Below are 19543 nucleotides of genomic sequence, written 5' to 3'. Positions count from 1 at the left end.
TGAGTCATGCTCTGTATCTTCACAAGAACAGATATTTTTCCCAAACTAACCATAGGTCCTCAGTAGTATTGGCAATTTTAATGTTGTTTATTTAAACTGAAAAATGAGCCTTTCAGAGTAGTTGTGGATGTGTAAGCAGGGAAAAAAGCACTTAATGTATGAAAAGCATCAAAGTCTCTTCCCCAGATGGTGCCACATACATGATCGCCATGTTTACCCTGGGGATATTTACTACATGTTGCAACACACTAAACTCAAAGACACCACTCACACTACACACTCGAGGCTCCTGTGTCGCTGTGACACGCTCACAGACTGAAGGGACATCCTGCTCATAGCAAAGCAGCTGCATACAGAGAAGCACAAATTATTTACTGACTGATTTCCCTGACTTCCTAGACAAAACTCGGCAAACCATGCAGTAGATTGTGAGATACACCAGACTGTTCAAACAACGTCTGTCCACAAATCATTTAACCCAAGTTAAATATATGATCCTCTTTGTAAATAGACACTCAGAGAATAAGATAAGTAGTGGCAGATTAGAAAGAGATCATTTAAGCCTATGGAGGCCTTTTAAGCAATGCTCGCTTTTTAATTTTCCAAAATGAGCTAAATGTGAGCCCCAAACTGTGCTATCTACGTCAATTTCTTCACATTGTCTCGTTTAGCCTGACTCTCCTGAGAAACTTGAATCAGAAACAGCATGAATGAAAGGAAAAGCCGGGACAGAAGACTAGTCAGAGATCTAACAGGTTGTCCCTCTATTTTATTATAGAGCATATAGTCATATTACATTTTCACCTCACAATAATTGCTTTTATCGTTGTTTATGATATCCGAAAACAGTAATAAAAAGTAATTAAACTACATGTTTACTTTCCTACCTGCCCAGGCCTTTAAACTATGATAGGTGACAATATGTCACCTTCAAAAATACATTGTTAAGCAATAGTAAAAGAAATGTTTTACAGAAAGTATTTTTTACATCATTACTTCACAGCAGAATGATTCCTAATTGTGGTTTTAGTCAATTACAGTATGTTGTTTATTTCCTTGCAATTTGAATTTTTTTTATGCTGGCTTGGCATGGTGTATAATACAATATGGCTTAAAAATGTAAATAATTTTAAATACTAATAGTTGAAATAGCTCTAGTTTAAAAATACAAGAGGTGATGGAAGCAAATCAACATCAATAAGGGTCAAAGTAATAATTCAGCTGGAGCACCAAGACCACCACCATCATCGTCGTCAGCCATCGAAAGTCTACTACAGCACACTAAATTTAGTTTAGTAGGTTTAGTAGTAGTTTTGTGTGTGTGTGTGTGTGTATGTGTGTGTGTTTGCTACAGTTCTTTTGTAATTGTTTTTTTTTTTTTTTTTGGGAAACGTGTCTTTTATATTTGTGTTATGAAATGCCTACAGGGTGGAGTGTGATGTGTGTAATTGATTGAATGTGTGTGTCATTTTGATATTTAAAGATATTTATTGCTCAGTACGGCATCGGGCTCTGCTTAATACTGAGGTCTTATTTCGAGTGAAAGAAAACAGAACAGAACTCTTGTACTTTCCCACAGGACATTTTTTTCTCACAAAAGTGCATGAGCACAGACAGAATACTACTACATGTCAAAACAGCTGACTTTTCCCCTAATTACTAGAGATTTGATTTGAAAATAAAAGTATCCATGGTATGTAGTAACGACATGTTACCTATTCTTCTAATCACTAGTTTCTCTGCTAAACTATCAGCTCACAGCAACCATCAGATCTCTATCACAAGTCCTCAGGTGGCTCTGACTGGATCCCATGAAATTCATCCATAGCCATATTGACATCATGTGTATTGATATTATATAACACCAGTCAATTCCATGGAAGTGAAGAGAATTCTTCCTGGGAATGCTTCTCTATGCACAGATTAGGCAAAACTTATTCATTGCTTAGAAACTGCTGTACCTTGTTCAACATCTTGCCGTATAATGGATTATTGTCATATACCTATTTTCTACATGTGACGAATAAGAGGTAATGTAAAGATAAATTGCGTATGTCCGAGGCAAAACTCAATTCTAAGTGGTTACTCACCATCAAGCCACCAAGGACACTGTCGTACCTCAAGCTGCTTTAATACAGTAGCTCCTACACACAGCGAGATGACGATAACCCACTAGTATCCTGTTTTACTCATATTATACACAGATATACACACACATAGAAAAGTTATTTTAATACCTTATTTGCAAACAAAATAAAATTAGTTTAATTTTAAAATTCTAACAAAAATGATAATAACACTGATTTTTCTTAAATAAAGCTTGATCGTGAATACACATGATAGATATATATATATATATATATATATATATATATATATATATATATATATATATATATATATATATATACATACATATATATATATATATATATACATACATATATATATATATATATATCTATATGTATATGTATATATGTGTAATTATTAGTGTGTTAAATGTCACATTATAGATTACAAGTATTAACTAGACTTTACATTTTCCCTGAAAGGCAATACATTTCAAATGTAACATATGTCTCCCTTGAAATATCCTTGTTCTGTGACAGCATGTAAATTAAAGAGCTGAAATCAGAGTTACGCACTGAATCTCTCTTTTTATTGCACTTGCACAAGTTATATTTACACAACAAAGATAAGAAATTCACATTCAATTCTATGCAAACAAGTACAAAACACAGAAGTACATAAACAAGCTGCACTTTGGGACATTTGGGGAAATAAGCTGTCATTGGTCAAGGCCTTTTCATTACTGAAAATGTAAAAAAAAATAAAATAAAAAAAGCTTGTTTTGTAAAATACTCACAGCCTGAGGATTACATGAAATGGACCTGTAGCAGCACACGGTGCATGCATACACAAATACGTGCAAACCTACGGGCAAAAATGACATACTGTTCATATCAGACGTTGCTGCTCTGCCATGTCAGCAACAGGTCTCAGGTTGAAAAATATGCAAGCCTGCCCAAACAGCACACACTCGCTGCGCTGTGAAAGCATGCAGGCATATGGTGTGCTCTTTTCCCACAGACTCTACAAACTGAACAGAGCTAAATATTCAAATCAAATCAAATTCACAGTCAACTTAGATCGATTACATTTTTCGGTGACATATTTCAAATTGACTGCATAGATAAGTAATACAGAAACACAAATCAAATAAGGACAGGTGAACATGCTGTTGTGTGGCAGAATCTCGCCCAACTCGGTCACCAAGCTAAACATGCTCTATTGTGGGTTAAATGCTGGGCCAGGTTTATCTAGAACATTTTGTGCCTTAGCACACTTGTTTAGACCTTTCCAGTTCAGTGACAGTGATGCATGTAGAATGGGGCTGGCAAGAAAATGTAGTATCTTTTCATGAAACACAATAATGAAGCTCCAGGAATCTGAATTATGCATTAACACCTGGAAGGAAAAGGAGACTAATATCATCTATCTTACTAAAACGTTGTGTACATTTAATATCATATTAACAACATTATTATACAACAACAACAAAATAAAAAATAAATAATAATAATAATAAGGCACCCTATGTGAACTAAAGCTGTCTGTAGTGTAACTGCTTTAGCAGTGTTACAGATAAGACGTGCTTGCCCTTTACCCCACAGGACAGCGTGTTTAGTTTGGACACAGTTAGGCCACTTTCTCCAACAGGCCACCTGTTCTTTTTTCATCTGTGTTTCTTAAACAACGGTGTTTCTCCATGCAGCCACTTTAAAACCAGTTCCTCCATCACTAAGTGGAAACAAGTGGAAATGAATTCAGTTTAATTCTCTGATTAAAAGCCCAAAAGATTTTAAAATCCACCCCCTCCCCCGTCAATTATTCTAAAAGTTTTCCTGCATGCATTATCAGCTGCTGTTGCTGACACACGTTGCTCTCTCTCACACACACACACACACTCACCCTACAGGCTGCACGAGCTAACCTGTCACTTACTGCCTGCTCAGTGCACGGTGTGAGAGGAAGTATTACTGTCTTTAGAGTAAAATCACACCAAAATGGCTGCAGATTTTACCTCGTTGTTGGGCGATTCTCTTAAAGACACAGCCACTGTGTCACTTTAGACGTCTGGTACAAGTCAGGCTGTACATTTTACTTTGTTTAGTTGGTTGCATTCAGTATGCGAAGTGATCTATGTGTGTATGTGTTACATACACGTATTTTGAATGTGTAACAGTATAAGACTATAATAATATATATATATATATATATATATATATATATATATATATATATATATATATATAAACAAGGCTTTAACTGCTGAATATTACAAACTTTCGTCAGAAAGCAAAAAGGCATATATGTATATATATATATATATATATATATATATATATATATATATACACTTTTTTAAATATTAAAGAGTACAACCAACACTTAAACCTATTTACGTGGTGAATAAAAGTACACCTGGATTATTTCCACAGCGGTTTAATTTAATTCGTCGCGTTAATGTTGCACAGCTCACATGGAAACAGTGTCATTAAACACAACAGGAGCAAAAACTAATGCAGTCAGATGAACAATACACATTTCCTCTAGTTGCTGTAGAAGGTAAATTATGTTGAAACAGAAAACTTTCACACATTTAACATGTACACCAGCATATTAACCCGTTACTTACAGCAATGCCATGCACGTTTCTGACACATAAAGCTCGACAAGGACAAAAGCAGGCAGAGAGAAACCACACGGATTCAGTATAATAAGATCCAAGACGTGAGCGGAAAAAAAAAGATCAGTTTTTGTCAAATATATAATGTCTAATCCTGCTCAAAACAAAAACACAAATAAAGCCCTGCTCATTCTTTAGCCGCAGTCCGCACCGAAAGTATTTCTAAAAAAAAATAAAGAAAAAGAAAGTAAAGTAAATATATGTATAGCGACAGGCTGAAACACCTCGGTCCGGGTGAATAGGAGCTCCGTGTACACTCGGGTATAGTGGATATGGCTGTTGAGGTTTTAACACGGCAGCGAATGGACTCGGAATAGCAAATTAGTTCTGAGAATTTTGAGGCTGGGCTTAAACACGCGGGCTGTGCTACCATACTAAACAGTGTGTCTCCATAGCGTTAGGCATACTACTTAGTACGGTAGTATGCCGCTTTGGACGTAGCCTCCACGGCTTACGTTGCCAGGTTTTTTTCTCTCCTTGGATCACATGACTGTCTGAGTCTGGAAGAGTCCATGTCAGAGGTGGCAACATACACTCCAGACCACTTTGTCCCACTAAATTGGAGGGATTTTCTTCATTTTTCGGAACATTTACAATGCCGTTTAAACGTCAACGGAGTTAATTCACCTCAATTCGTGGTAGGAGTGAAAACTTACGGTCATTGTTCACGAAATCGCGAGGTATGTTAAAATCACGCACACCCCCGCCCTGTAAAAATGGTACGGTCACAAGCTCAAATTCCGAGAATTGAGCTCTGCTGATTCTTAGAACAGGGGTTCTTAGAAGTGGTGATGCAAGAAGTTTCTAGGAAAGCACTACCAGGTGATGATTTTTTTAAATTATTTTTTTTCTCTCAGTAATGTGCCGCTTGTTCTGTGCTACTGTTCATCCACGCTGGTGTTTGTTAAATATGTTCTGTAGGATAGTGTTGTTTTTTCCTTCTTCTAAAAACCTTATTTCGTGTTTTATTGCCATGGCTGTTGTGAAGTAGTTGAAGTGCGGGTCAGTGTTAAGGTTTTGTCAGGACGCTATAGTGGTATTTGCCCTTGACCGATTCAGCAGGCAGCACGAGACACTGTTACGGCTTGAGCTCGCGCTGTGTCGTGGGCTGCGGCGCGAGTGCGCGCGAGAGAGTGTGTGTGTGTGTGTGTGTGTGTGTGTGTGTGTGTGTGCGCGCGCGCGTTTGTGTCTCTGTGTTTGAACATGGGGGGAAAATGTTGACGGCCAGGAGGCTTAGCTAACTAAAGTAACGCCAGAACTTAAAAGTCGCTGAAATGTGTGTGTGTGTGTGTGTGTGTGTGTGTGTGTGTGTTTTTTTTATTAAATGTTTGAATTAGGGCCGTGTCAGTCTCGCGCTCTGCCTTTTCGGGCAGTTTGACGGCTGTTTTTCTCTCTCTCTCTCTCTCTCTTTCTGATCCTGTTGGAGATTTTACAGTCAGTGCGTTTGTGGTGTTTTTGTTTTTACTTTTCTGTACATCTGTTTTGGGTTAAATAATGGCTCACAGTGGAGCTGTCAATGTTGTCCGAAGCAGACGATTCACGTTACTAATTTGGTAGCGAGCTCAGCGCTCACACAGCTAACAGCGCCGTTTAGCCGTCGCAACCACACGGTTGAGCTTTTCTTTGTTTTTTTTTAACACTCCACTTTGCCAGTTTCCACCTCACGCGCCGCAAACACGCCTTTCATAAAACTCTTTAGCTCAACCTGTTGCCGAAGTGAACACGTCTAAAAAAAAAAGTTATAGAGGTAACGGGTTTGTCTGAAGGAGCGGAGCCGGTCCCCTGACACTGCTCGGCTCGCGCGGTGTTCCACAACTGTTTTTAAGTTCACTTGGTCGCAATCCGAACGTCTCGCGCTCCCCACTTAGGCTGCGCTTGTCTGTTAGATAATGGACTTTAAGTAGCGCGCTTTATGCTAAGTAAGAAGCATGCGTTCTGTATTGCTTATTCGATTACATATGTGTATTACTCGGAGAATCTTAGATTTTTTTTTTACTCCATTGACAAAAGCATAAGGTGGAGATTTGTGTTTTGGGGCTGTATCGTTCTTTAGCGTGGGATTGAATCGTTTGCAAACAGGTCGTGCACTAGACTTTGGCATTTAGCATGGGGGTCATAAATCAGTGTTGGTGAAGGCGCCGCACATGCTTGCTATTTCTGGAGCAGAACTAGCAAACCTGCGGCTTGTGTTCAGCAAACACTTGGGCACTAATATATTTATATGTAGAGTTTGGAATAATTCCGGTGTAGAAATCTGCTATACACGCACGCGCGCAGAGTTGTTGTATAAATGCATGATGTATGAATGAATAAATATGAATATCTCGCGAAACAGTTCAACATTAGTAAGCCATCTGGCTGCATTCCCATTAAAGTTTTTTTTTATTGTATTTAGTGAGTTAATTGACAGGTTCCCAGCCCAGGTTCTGGCGGATCCCCTGACTTGTAGATTTTAATGTTTACTCCGCTGAACAGATTACTTCAGCAAATCAGTTCAAAGTGGGTGTGTTGGAGCAGGGGAAATAAACACACTGATGTGCGGGACTTGGGGTAGGTACTCCAGGATCAGGGTCGGGAAGCTGGGAGTTAATTGTCGGTGGTTCGTTACTAAGCGGTTAGTTCGATATTAAACACTTGGTGACATCTTGTGGTCGCAAAACAGCAGAACGTGAATTAGAAACGACAGAAAAGTGAGTGTGCTGATTTGGGACAGACTGTGTGCAGTGGCTTTGACCAAAGCACGGTGAGTTTTGGACTGAAAGCGCCATGACTTCATCTCGCCTTTGGCTGCGTCCCAAACCGCATGCAACCCAAAGTGCACGGTCTGTCGGAATAGAATGCCGCCTGTGGAAACCATGGTAACGCGTGGTCCAGTTCTGTTTTGATCATCCACGGTGTCGTTTTCTCCTTAGACACAAATCAAAGTTTTAATGGCAAGAAATTTGCCAAAAAACTTGGCAAATTGCTGCATTAACACAGACTGCACTGAAAGTAGTGAATTGGACAAGGTGCACGTGTGAGACTGTGCATTAAATGTGCAAATGTGAAGATTATTATTTTTTATACAAGTGCCATGATAACCTCTTGGATGCAGCAACTAGTGTATAGTGTGTACATCAATGTGCCTAAACACTTCTCTGCTGAACAATCCAGCTTAGTCTGAGCAGCTGCCAGAGGACGGGTCAAGCTGGTAGACCGTCTGTGCCACCTGGGGCATGGAAACTGTTACTAAATTACTTGTACTAATGCAACAGATTAAATAAAATGGCACAACACATAAGCAATCAGGAAATCTCATTTGTTGATCACTTTAGCTTGTGTTTTGGTAGCTGTATAATGAAAATCTTGAGGTCAGTCGTCCTTTTGTGAATTTCCCTTTGGGATGAATAAAGTATCTATCTATCTATCTATCTATCTATCTATCTATCTATCTATCTATCTATCTATCTATCTATCTATCTATCTATCTGTGCTTTTTGTGTGTACATGTTTGAGAAAGTCTGGCATGTAGAATGTTACATATACTTAAGCAATTCTGTATGTTTTGATAATGGCATTAAAGACCTGTCTTATTTTTGTTCATCTTCTCTCTCTTTACACACGGGCGCGCGCGCACCTCTTCTGAGTTTGAGTGTTGCTAGGACACTGAAGCGGAATTTCTCATGAAGCGGATACACAATGTCTTTAACCACGTAACAGCAGAAAATAAAGACTAGCTCTATTTATTTCTCACTGTTTAGCCCAAACAGTGCTACAGGGGAGACAACATCTAATGTAATTGTTTATTTAAAACGTCAACTTTCATGTCTGTAAACTTCTCAGTAGCAACTTGACGTTGTGAAACGGGTCTCAGCGCTTGGTTTCGCTGGTTTATTGTGATGTTGGAGCACTTATTCCTGATTTAATTTCAATTCCTAAAATACAGAATTCGCATACAAAGCTTTTATATACTTAAACATCATAAAGTTACTTGGACGAAACGTTTCTTACTGTGCGCGAGAAGCAGCGTTCTCAGCGACAAGCTGTTCCTCTTTATCCGGTCTGTGGCGCCACCCAGTGGTGCTGAGTGCGAACTACAGCATCGCTTAAATATTAAATGGTAATAAATCGGTTATTATCTGTTTATTAACTTGATAAATAAAGTAGTGAGTTAACGTAAGCTGACTCTCGATATTTGAGGTTACAATCTTCAGCTAGCTATGAACTTGAATTTTAATGTTATTACTTGTGGAAAGTAAAATTTGTGGTGATAACCCATTGTTTACTACGATTCTCTAATGCAAATGAAGTGTTTGTGAAATGAAATTATGAATGAATTTTAAGATTTTAATTTTTATCAAGCTCTACAAGACCTTCATAGTGATGAGTCTGTCACACTTCCTTCATTGTTAATTTCACACGTGTTATGACGTGGAGCCCACATTCCAGTGTTTCACTTTCCAGTAGGTAGTGTGCATATGTGAAAGGGACACCAAAACTCATCGTCCGATATTTTGTTACAGATTTTGACAAAATGTCTTGCGCAGCAGACAGCTGCATCCAGTTCACACGCCATGCCAGCGACGTCCTGCTCAACCTGAACCGGCTGCGCAGCAGAGACATCCTCACAGACGTAACCATTCTGGTAAACAGACAGCAGTTTCGTGCTCACAAGACTGTCCTTATGGCATGCAGGTACGCTGATACATAGTTGTTGTTTTTTCAACTGCAGATTTAATACAAACTATTTAAATTCTATATTAAATATTAACATAAGACTTGATGGAAACTCTCTTCTAAAGCTGTGTACATCTGTCACCTTTTTCCAGTGGGCTCTTTTATTCAATATTCACTGACTCTCTAAAATGCAACATGAACGCCATCAATCTGGACCCGAAGGTTGACCCAGAAGGCTTTGCAGTCCTCCTGGACTTCATGTACACCTCTCGTCTCACTCTGAAGGAAAGCCTCATCGTGTCCGTCATGAATACAGCCATCTACCTGCAGATGGATCACGTTGTCGACACCTGCCACAGATTTATTAAATCCAGGTATGTCCTTCACATGTGTTTTAGAACCTGAATGTAGGTTCATCTGTTTCGAGTGTGTATATAGGGCTGGAAAACTTCCCCTCAGTAGTCTTGTTAGTGATGCCTTTACCATTCTAGCCATTGATTTTTGGCATTGTTTCTGATGAAATGTATACTGTAAACTGTTAAGTATATGACATTCTAGATTTTATTTTATTTATTTTTATTTTATGACGTCTAGATTTTATTTTTTTATATCATGTGTATAAATTTCTTTACAGTGACTCTTCTATCAAACTGCCCAGAGAGGATTTCTTGATCAGCCCTTTGCTTATACCTCAAGATGTTCATGGTTACAGACCACATGAGGTTGTGGAGAACATGGCAGCACGGTCTGGCTCTTTCCGTGATGGAAGGTCATGTAGTGGCATGTTTAATGTCGTGAACCCTCCCAGCAGTGCATATCATGTTTATAGCCAGCTCCCCATGCAGGCTTTCCCTTTCCCTATCTGTAAGCTGACAGACGCCAAAAACCCTTTCCCTGACTTTGCCAAAGGAGGCGTCCTCCAACACAAACACTGCCCGCCAGGCGAAGACTTCACTCGTAGCTCCAATGCCAGCCTCTCCAGCTTATGCCACACTGACGCCTACTCTTCCCGGGTGCTGGGAAGAAACGATGACATGAAAAGGGACAACCTGCAAGGTATGGCTCAGTCCATTGGTACAAGTTCTAGAAAACATGGACTCGCTGGCCTGGCCCAGGAGCATCAGAGAGATGTGGGCAAAGAGCAGGCTCCTCTGGCTGGAGACGAGCTGAGCCAGCGGCCCTATTCTGTGGGTATGGCCTCCAGTGGGCGCAAGGCTCTCATTGGCAGCCCTCAGAGCCCTTTAAAATCCGACTGCCAGCCCAATTCACCCACAGAGTCGAGCAGCAGCAAGAACGCTGCACTCTCGCACACCTCTCAGCCTCTGACTCCACAGGGCATGCAGGACCCAAAGGCTCGCAACTGGAAAAAATATAAATTCATTGTGCTCAATCAGAGCACCAAGGAGGAAGAGAGTGGCACTCATGAGCCTGAGATGCGCTCGCCTCAGAGGCTGGCGTTTCATCCCTCGTCTGAATCCGAGCAGCCAGACATGCAGCCTGCCAGCACAAAGATCACCGATCACGGAGATGACTTTACTGTGCCCCAAGCCAGCCGCCTCAACAATATCATTAACAGGTAAGTGCATTAGCTTTCTTATTTACACAGTGGCACAATTCAAAGCATCTAGTACATGAACCATACAATGAGAGAGAACTAAATCGGTGCATGTAAAATCTTATTGTATCTACTGAATATCTTGACATGCACACAACACTATAGTGCATGTCATTGTGAACAATTGATGACGTTACTAATAAGCTCTATGGGTTTAGTGAAATCATTAAGCAAAGTTAGTACATTCTGTACTATTTCTTAGGATTTTGGATGAATAACAATGGGACCAACTGTGTAAAAGTCTTCAGCAGTGTTTTGAGACCCTTTTATCCTCACTGCCTTTCTACAAACACAGAATGAATTTACTTTCATTCATTTTACAGCACACCCAATGACTGTTTACCTCCGTAGCCAGGATTTGTCAGCATTACATATCTAAGAGTGTGTGACTGTGCCAGAAGTGGCTGTGTGAAAAGCAAAAAAAAGAGGGGGGAGGAAAAAAAAAAAAAATCTAAAGTAAAACTTCACATTATTCTTTTGGCAGAAGTCTGGAGGGTTCACAGAGGAACAGTGACTGCCACTCTTCTCTTTATATGAGCCACTTAAAGTGCACATCCTGTGGCTCACAGTCCCCACAACACTCAGATGTTTGTCCCAACACTCCTGGCTCGCACCTTAATGAGGAGATGGCCGAGCTGCACTCTGAGTATTCCGACTCCAGCTGTGGTACGTCTTTCTTTTTGTCTGTTTATTCATTGAATAAAGGAACAGTTCAGCCACAACACTCCATACAATTTTTCCAATATTTAGAAACTATAAACTTTCCTCATTATATTTTTTTTCCAAACATTTAGACATTGCTAATCTGTTTGCTTGAGCTCTGTATCTTTTCATTTAATCCACAGAAAATGGTACCTACTTTTGTAACGAATGCGACTCCAAATTTGCAGAAGAGGAAGGCTTAAAACGGCACATGCTTCAGGTGCACAGCGACAAGCCATACAAATGTGACCGTTGCCAAGCAGCATTCCGCTACAAGGGAAATCTCGCTAGCCACAAGACGGTACACACAGGTAAGGAATAGGAAGGGGGAGAGAGAAGCACTAATCTCAATGGCTTTCTCCTGCATTTTTATAGATCCATCCCTCTAATGCTCCTGTTCACGTTACAGGAGAGAAGCCGTATCGATGCAACATCTGCGGCGCACAGTTCAATCGACCAGCTAACCTCAAGACCCACACGCGCATCCACTCTGGAGAAAAGCCATACAAGTGTGAGACCTGCGGGGCTCGATTCGTTCAGGTACTTCATAATACCACTTGTATTCAGATGTAATTTGTAGAAATAATCTGATAGTCAGGTTAGGGTGGCAATAAAGGTCTAGCAGTTGTGTTAATTCACTCAGTGCTGGCGTAAAATCTAAAGTTAAGCAAAAAGCCTCTAAGTTTAAGTGACATCATTAGAAATGACGTATCTAAGAACTTCATTACTTGTGTTAAAATAGTGCATTAAATACAGGTTTTAATTATTGTGACTGGGTCAAAGGTACGCACGTATCAAGGATTTTACAACGTCAATCAGATTTCAGAACCTATTTATATATTTTATGTCCAGGTGGCTCACCTGCGTGCCCATGTCCTGATCCACACGGGAGAGAAGCCATATCCCTGCGAAATCTGTGGCACACGATTCCGGCACCTGCAGACGCTCAAGAGTCATCTGCGCATACACACAGGAGAAAAACCTTACCATGTGAGTACAGGGGAAAAGCACGCCTCAAACTAGAGTGAAATTGCATTATGAATAAGTTTCAGAATTCTGATGGCTTGACATTTATTTATTTATTTATTTATTTATTTATTTATTTATTTATTTTTGTTTTGCAGTGTGAGAAATGTAACTTGCACTTTCGCCATAAGAGCCAGCTTCGGCTGCACTTGCGACAGAAGCACGGTGCCATCACCAACACCAAGATCCAGTACCGTGTGTCCACAGCAGATCTGCCGGATTTGACCAAGGCCTGCTGAAAAGACACAAACACACAAGGGCCAAACCACAGCATTCTCTGAGCCCTACTTGGACAATCATTTGAAACTGTAGTGCCACACTGTGTTGATCAGACAAGAAGAAGAAGAAGAAGAAGAAAAAAAAAAAAATCGAGGCATTTAATGCCGTTCTACGGGTTTCCTCTATATGTGAACATAGAACCACATAAGGTCTCTTGTCACTTTATTGTTTATATTTGCATAGAAATATACAGTAATGTTGAGTGTTTTTAAGCTTTCAGTTATTCAAAAAAAAGCTTTATTTTGTTGAGAAAAATGAGGATGGAATGTAAAAAAAAAAAAAAAAAAAAAAAATTAAATCCAGTTTTTGAGATTACAGTATTTTATAACAAGAAGTTACTTTTTGGAAAGTATTGGAATTTTAATTGAAGGTCGGTATATTTTATGGCAGTGTAAAGACTTGTGTCCAGAGATTTTGTGTACAGGATACACCACACTAGAATGGCATCCTTTACAAAAAAAAATTACATCTTGGCTGTGCCTATAATTGGGTTTATTTGTATATGAGAATAATGGTTGCTCTCAAAGTATAAGCATTGCATGAGGTGGGTTGCTACTGGTCGACATTCATTAACGTAAGAAACCGCAAAAGAAGGACATGATGCATAGTTTTGTTTTTTTTTTCCCCCAAGATTGCACTCTGCTGGCAGAACCAATCTTTGATTAAATATTAAAATATGCATTAAAAACAGATACTGCTATGGTACGACAGTTATTTCACTTCAGTTGTGTTTGTATAGAAATGTGACTTTGTTAGCAAGTGAAGGTTTACATTTTTGTCATTGTTCTAGAAGCTACAGTAAAAGGTATTACTGCGCTTTTTGCCCTCTTTATGTATACACACTGTGTATTTAAGGTGCCTTTCTCAGTGGTGACTGAATTGCTTTCTGTTACTCTGCTAAGGTACAATTGAAAGACAGCACTTGTCCAGCACCCCCCCATCCCATTTCATGTGTGTAAATGTTTTTTACATGCTTTTCACCAGTTCAACTTTCAAAGAGGAAAAAAAATCATTATTGCTTGAGCTGTGCATCTTTAGGACTCTTTGGGATTGGGCTTTTTCTAAAATGCATTAAGCTAACTGTATATGTGTATGAATGTAAAATAAAAGTATTGAATTTCTATGTACAACTCTGGCGCAATGCCTCATTGTTTTAACACCCCTACGATTTCCACAATTCTGACACCATTCTCACATAAATACCCCTTATTAGATTGTACATTTGCATTTCCCATGTATAATTAAGCTCAGATGTTTGACAATATGAAGAATTCAGATATTTAAATAATAGAGATCCCAAATTTTGTTATGAACCCATTTGCATTTACTAGAAGCAAGGCCTTCAGAGTTAAATGATGTGCACAAGAGTTTATTTTCCAGTTCTTTCTTACTTTCATTACAGTTTTAACATATGTCACAACACTGCTTTACATCTCTACCCAGCAAGTCAAAGGCAATAAGAACATAAAACAAAAAAATCCTGAGGGGAATTGAGATTCAAAATGGATTCCCTCTTCATCTGGTTATCACGGAATAGTCTAATAGCAATAGAAAAATTACCAGTAAGATTTACGGACATTGCTTTTGTTGAGAGGAATCAAAATTTCTGGGATAATACAAGTATTAGTGTTTGAAGTTTGTGAAAACTGTCAAGGGCCAAAATACAAAACACAAAACGCTGAACGAATAACGAGAACATGCACAAAGTTGCAGCGTGTTAAATGAGCGGTCAGAAAGAGGTTTAGAGGTCAGTTAAACTGAAGTGTAGCCAATTACAGCATGTAACAAATCATGATTTTGAAAGTGAAGACTATTCTGCATCATGTCCCATAGGAGGGTGAAGGTACACACAGCCTGTTTCAGGTGTAGTCAGCTTGAGTAGGACAGAAAGCAAGCCTGAAACTAAATCAGAAGCAGTATTGCAGGACCATTTTACTGTTAAAAAAGCTGAGAGAACATGTGGGAGTAGAGAAACTACACTACCACCCTCACTCTTGTTTTTTTTTCATCATCAACACAAAGCCTGTGATCAGTGTGGTCAAAAAGCACAGACTAAGCAAGCTTAGTCTTTAAAACAAAAATATTAATTTATACAAGGACCCCAGTAAAGTATTTAAAAGTTATTCTCTTACTGGGGTCCTTGTATAAAAACATAAATAAAACAATCAATAAAAAAAACCCATGAAACCAACAAGCAATGAGTTCATTTAGATACTCGTTTTTAAAAGGATAGTATTCTCTCACACAAGCTTGGTAAATGTATTAGATTTACATCTGCCCTTATCCAGAGTCACATACAAAAGTGTTTTGGAGTCTGTATCAGTGGAGGTAATAGACACAATTTTTTTTTGCACACCATTACAGAATATTTACAATTAAATTGGGAATAAATACTTACAAAAATCTTTCATTCTCACTTTAATAAAAAAAATGGTTAAAGTGACTATATGGGATTTCTTAATGGGAAAAACCTCACAGAACAGAAAAGAAACAGAGGTTTATAGGGGGGAAAAAATGGAATCATTAAAATCATTTAATGGTTAGTCGGATTTGGATTTTTCCCATCTCACTTTCATGACTGGGATTTTTTCTTTTTTGAAAATCTTTGATTACCTGTGTTTAAATGCATTTTTAAAATAAATGTAAATGGTCACAGAGAAAAGCTTTAGAAAAAGAGGAACACACCGAATGATGTCGAGGACTGCATTTCCCTAAAAGTACATTCTCACTATCATGAACTCAGTGCTCTCCTATTCTTTTATAGGGGAAAAAAATGTCTTCATTTCTCCACACAAGAAAAATAATTCACTCACTGTTTTTGTAATCATATACAGGACATTATTATAACAAAAGTGTCAGAGTTCCCAGCCTTTTTATATACTGTATGGCTCAAAAACACTTCATGTGACACTGAATAGAGGCATGACATAGGTGTGGTCTTCCAGGACTGGATTTTGAGGAACCAGGACTGAATGGTCATGAAAGTACATGCAATGGAAAAGCCACATGCAAGCAGCAACAATAGTGGAGTTGTTAGAGAGTCGCAACAAAAAAAGATGAGAGTAAGGAACTAAACCTGCACATCCAGGAGGTAGTGAAAACCCATAAGAGAAACTATGTACCACCAACTTCTCATTTCCCTTTTACGAACACTGTAGTTATAGGAAAATAATCAACAGCAGTGTGGTGTAATCATTTTCCAATGACCTGAAGAGGTTTATTCCTCTTACACCACAGCCACTCACCAACAATTTATTTATTAAAGAATGAATTGTTGCTTTCAGCCATTTACATCCATTATATTTAATTATGCGGAACAGCCACAGAACACCAAGTCCTGTTTATTACTTGCATGTTAGCAGCTATAGACAGTTATGTTGGAGAAAGGCTTCACTGCATTGGTTAGTATGGAAACATAACACATTAGAACATGCACATTAATCTAAGCAGAACTGACTTTATAGAAAATTAAAAATCAACAATCAATTGTATGAATTCAACTGCAATATGGTGTATAGGGGTTAACTATGAATAAATACAGACAGCAAGAGTACACCTGCAGCCAGTTGTGTCAATCATACACACAGAGGTAGATATTTTTTGTATTGTGAACAAAAAGATGTTGCACTGCATGTTATAAGGAAACGAAAAAGATTACATAAACTGCTCCTCAAATTCTAAAAGCTTTCACCTACAAGGAGTCTTCTGCTTCATGTTTCAATCTTGCTTCACTTTCAAATTCAACTTCAATGAATAAAATCAGCTGCTAAATAAAATGATGCAGTGAATTAAACCATAAGCCCAAGAGCTTAAAATGCAAATTTCCATTATTTTATTTGTGCCTTAAAATGAAGTTTAATGATTATACAATAAACACTGCATTCAAATGATGGGTGGGGGGGGAGAGAGAAAGTGCTGGCACATGACAAAGTAGCCCTGTGATAACAGCTTGAATTGAAGTCAGTGGAGCATTTCAGTAAGAGCCTTTTCAGAAAGATATTGTATGCCCAATACCACAAAAGGCACCATATCCCTTTAGGTTTACTGTAAGGGTAGTTGTGATGGTTTACATTTCCCCCTTTAGGGCATCACCATTCTTGTCTGAAGTCCTCACTGGAAACCAAAAAAAGGGCTACAATTCTTTAGCATAATAATGTCCACAAAAATCCCCAAGCCTGAATATCACCATAACATTTTATTATAAATATTTAATTTAATGAGGTTAAATAAAAACAATCCATAGCATTTTTAACACTAAAAGTCCAGTACATGCACCCTTACTGACAGGACACTATAATTCAGTCATAGGGAAGGGTGTCACTGAGGTCTTCAGGGCCAAGCCTCAAGTGCTCCTCTTTCTTTGTAGAAATCTTAACACACACACACACACACACACACACACACACACACGTTACCAGCAAACAGCCACAAAACATACAAGCTCATGAATGTCCAGATGATATTATTCATACCTCTTCATCTGAGAAGTCACAGACGGAGGAATTGAACATAGGGATGTCACTGAAATATCCTTCCATCTAAAGAAGTCAAAACCAATGGCTAACATCAATAACAAAATTTAGTTTAAAGTAGAATAATCATCAGTATGGAAGTACAAGTATATAAATATGCACAGCACTCACCTGGTCTTCATTCACACTGGTTTCTGGAACATACTGTGGATTTTGGATAATGCACTCCATGAGGATATCTTTCCTACAAGGTGAAGAAAAAAAAAGGACACAATGAATTCCCTTGTACACTGAAAACCATATCAAATTATAAAAAAGTCATCATATGAACCTTAAGCCACAGAATCAGTATTGTGTGCAAACTAGCTGAAGGCTATGTATACAAATAAATAAATAAACACACACACACCCACACACCTTGCAGATATAAAGCACATTATAAGTTTAGGATAAAATTTCATACGGAGAACAAAAATGTTAAACACTCTTAAATAGCTATAGCCAGACCAGGGCATGCTGGTTTGACACATCTAGCAGAGAACTTTAACCCTTGGTCTACACAATTGTGTAATGTAGGTGAATTACCACAAATAGACCAATCATTTCTCTTCCATTTCATTAAGAACAAAGTCTAAGGCTCAGTTAGCTGGATTTCTACAGCAGCCTGTGGGAGAGATTATCTGTGAGAAATTCACCCAACACTTTCTGTTTATAATGGCAGTGTTACTGAAACCTGAAGTGAAAAATTGAAACATTTGTTTCCAGACAGGGCAACTCTAAACAGAAAGATTTATTTCTGAACAAGGATTCAACATACAACATCAGTAACAGCTAGCTTTAAACCTTTTACTCCTAAACAATAACACTGACACCACTGGAAAACAAGTACTCTTGGACGTGAGCTGTTAATGAGAGGTCACTTCTCTCCAAAATGGCACTAACATGACATCATTTATTCATTACTAGGATATATTACTCACACACACGTATGTTTCACTACAAAGAAATCAGCTTCTCAGCATCCACCATTAATATTCCAAATGATTAGCCACAAAAATTGTAAAGATAAGCAAGTTTGATATAATCATCAGTTGTGTGGTTGTTTTACTGCTTTAACAAATCCATACGAAACTCATAAAGGATGTAATGAAGAAAGGATTTGATGAATAAGTCAAGTCTGGTGTGTTAAATTAGGGAAAACATGAAAATGTGCACTGGCAGCTCCAGGACCAGGATTAAGCAAAACAGCCTCAAAGCCCTGGTCCTTGAGTTATCCCTTGTCCTGCATATTTTAGCATTTTCCGTTCTAACACACCCACTTCAACTTAACAAGGACTATTAATTAGCTGATTATTCAAATCAGATATGTTGAAGGCATGTAAAACCACTTAACTTGGTAGAAATATGGCACAAAATGAAAAGGTTATGTTTAGATATAACCATGAATGAAAAGTCAATAATAATATGGCTTTTTTTTCTGGAAAAGAAAACCCTGCCATAAATCTGCCAAAAAAAACCTGAAGAAATTTAACTGGTTCATTATAAGTATTGGTAATTATGAAATCTTAGTGAGATAAAAATGTTAATTAGAAAACGGCACGCAAAATGAATCTCTATCAACAGATTGTATGTGAACTAAAAAGACAAAGGAAAATAAGAAACAAATAGGAAGAAGGAAACAAATTTTGTTGATGGGTAAAATTGTGTAAATGTATGGACATGAGTAAGTGAACCATAAACTGCAGTCTTTTTGTCCAGCTGAAATACATGTACTTCCATGCTGTAAAATGTGAACAAATACCTGTAATAAGTCTTCTGAATCTCACAATAAAGTCTGATTTAAACATCTGATATAAAAATTGTAGGAGAGTGGTTTTCCCTGAACCAGAGACAACGCTAGAAACAAGTTATACCAGGTTTTGTGTTGCATTGTGGCTCCCAAAACACTATTCATTGATTTATTCAACCCTAATCAAATCTAGAGCATTTACTGCAAACAGCAGGTAGAAACACAGACTACACCTTAGATGGGACACCGGT

The 19543-nt window shown here is 38.3% G+C and overlaps 1 protein-coding gene and 1 long non-coding RNA gene across 3 annotated transcripts; one reads left to right on the top strand and one right to left on the bottom strand.

Moving 5' to 3' along the window:
• Window positions 1–2640: 2640 nt before the first annotated feature.
• LOC131361784 (uncharacterized) lies at window positions 2641–5289 on the bottom strand. Its single transcript, XR_009206081.1, has 2 exons — window positions 3598–5289; window positions 2641–3471 (listed from the first exon to the last, which is right to left on the bottom strand). It is a non-coding gene; the product is annotated as an uncharacterized LOC131361784 (long non-coding RNA).
• Window positions 5290–5433: 144 nt separating this feature from the next.
• On the top strand, window positions 5434–14161 carry bcl6aa (BCL6A transcription repressor a). Of its 2 annotated transcripts, none has more exons than XM_058403333.1 (9): window positions 5434–5575; window positions 9256–9427; window positions 9562–9783; window positions 10044–10985; window positions 11512–11690; window positions 11870–12037; window positions 12136–12266; window positions 12579–12716; window positions 12851–14161. In XM_058403333.1, exons 1-9 carry the CDS (start codon window positions 5545–5547, stop codon window positions 12989–12991), a joined length of 2124 nt encoding a protein of 707 aa, XP_058259316.1. In that variant the 5' UTR covers window positions 5434–5544; the 3' UTR covers window positions 12992–14161. The 2 variants fall into 2 exon arrangements, with proteins under 2 accessions (XP_058259316.1, XP_058259315.1); XM_058403332.1 differs by having other exon boundaries at window positions 5435–5575; window positions 11509–11690.
• Window positions 14162–19543: the final 5382 nt, after the last annotated feature.

This window comes from Hemibagrus wyckioides, linkage group LG11 (assembly GCF_019097595.1).
Source record: "Hemibagrus wyckioides isolate EC202008001 linkage group LG11, SWU_Hwy_1.0, whole genome shotgun sequence".
Taxonomy (NCBI): domain Eukaryota; kingdom Metazoa; phylum Chordata; class Actinopteri; order Siluriformes; family Bagridae; genus Hemibagrus; species Hemibagrus wyckioides.
This window is presented reverse-complemented; position numbering and strand designations above follow the sequence as displayed.

Coding starts and splice junctions, on each gene's coding strand:
- bcl6aa (XM_058403332.1), top strand. CDS start 5,545: ATGCAAGAAGTTTCTAGGAAAGCACTACCAG. Junction 9,784..10,043: donor CACAGATTTATTAAATCCAG/GTATGTCCTTCA, acceptor ATTTCTTTACAG/TGACTCTTCTATCAAACTGC. Junction 12,267..12,578: donor GCGGGGCTCGATTCGTTCAG/GTACTTCATAAT, acceptor TTTTATGTCCAG/GTGGCTCACCTGCGTGCCCA.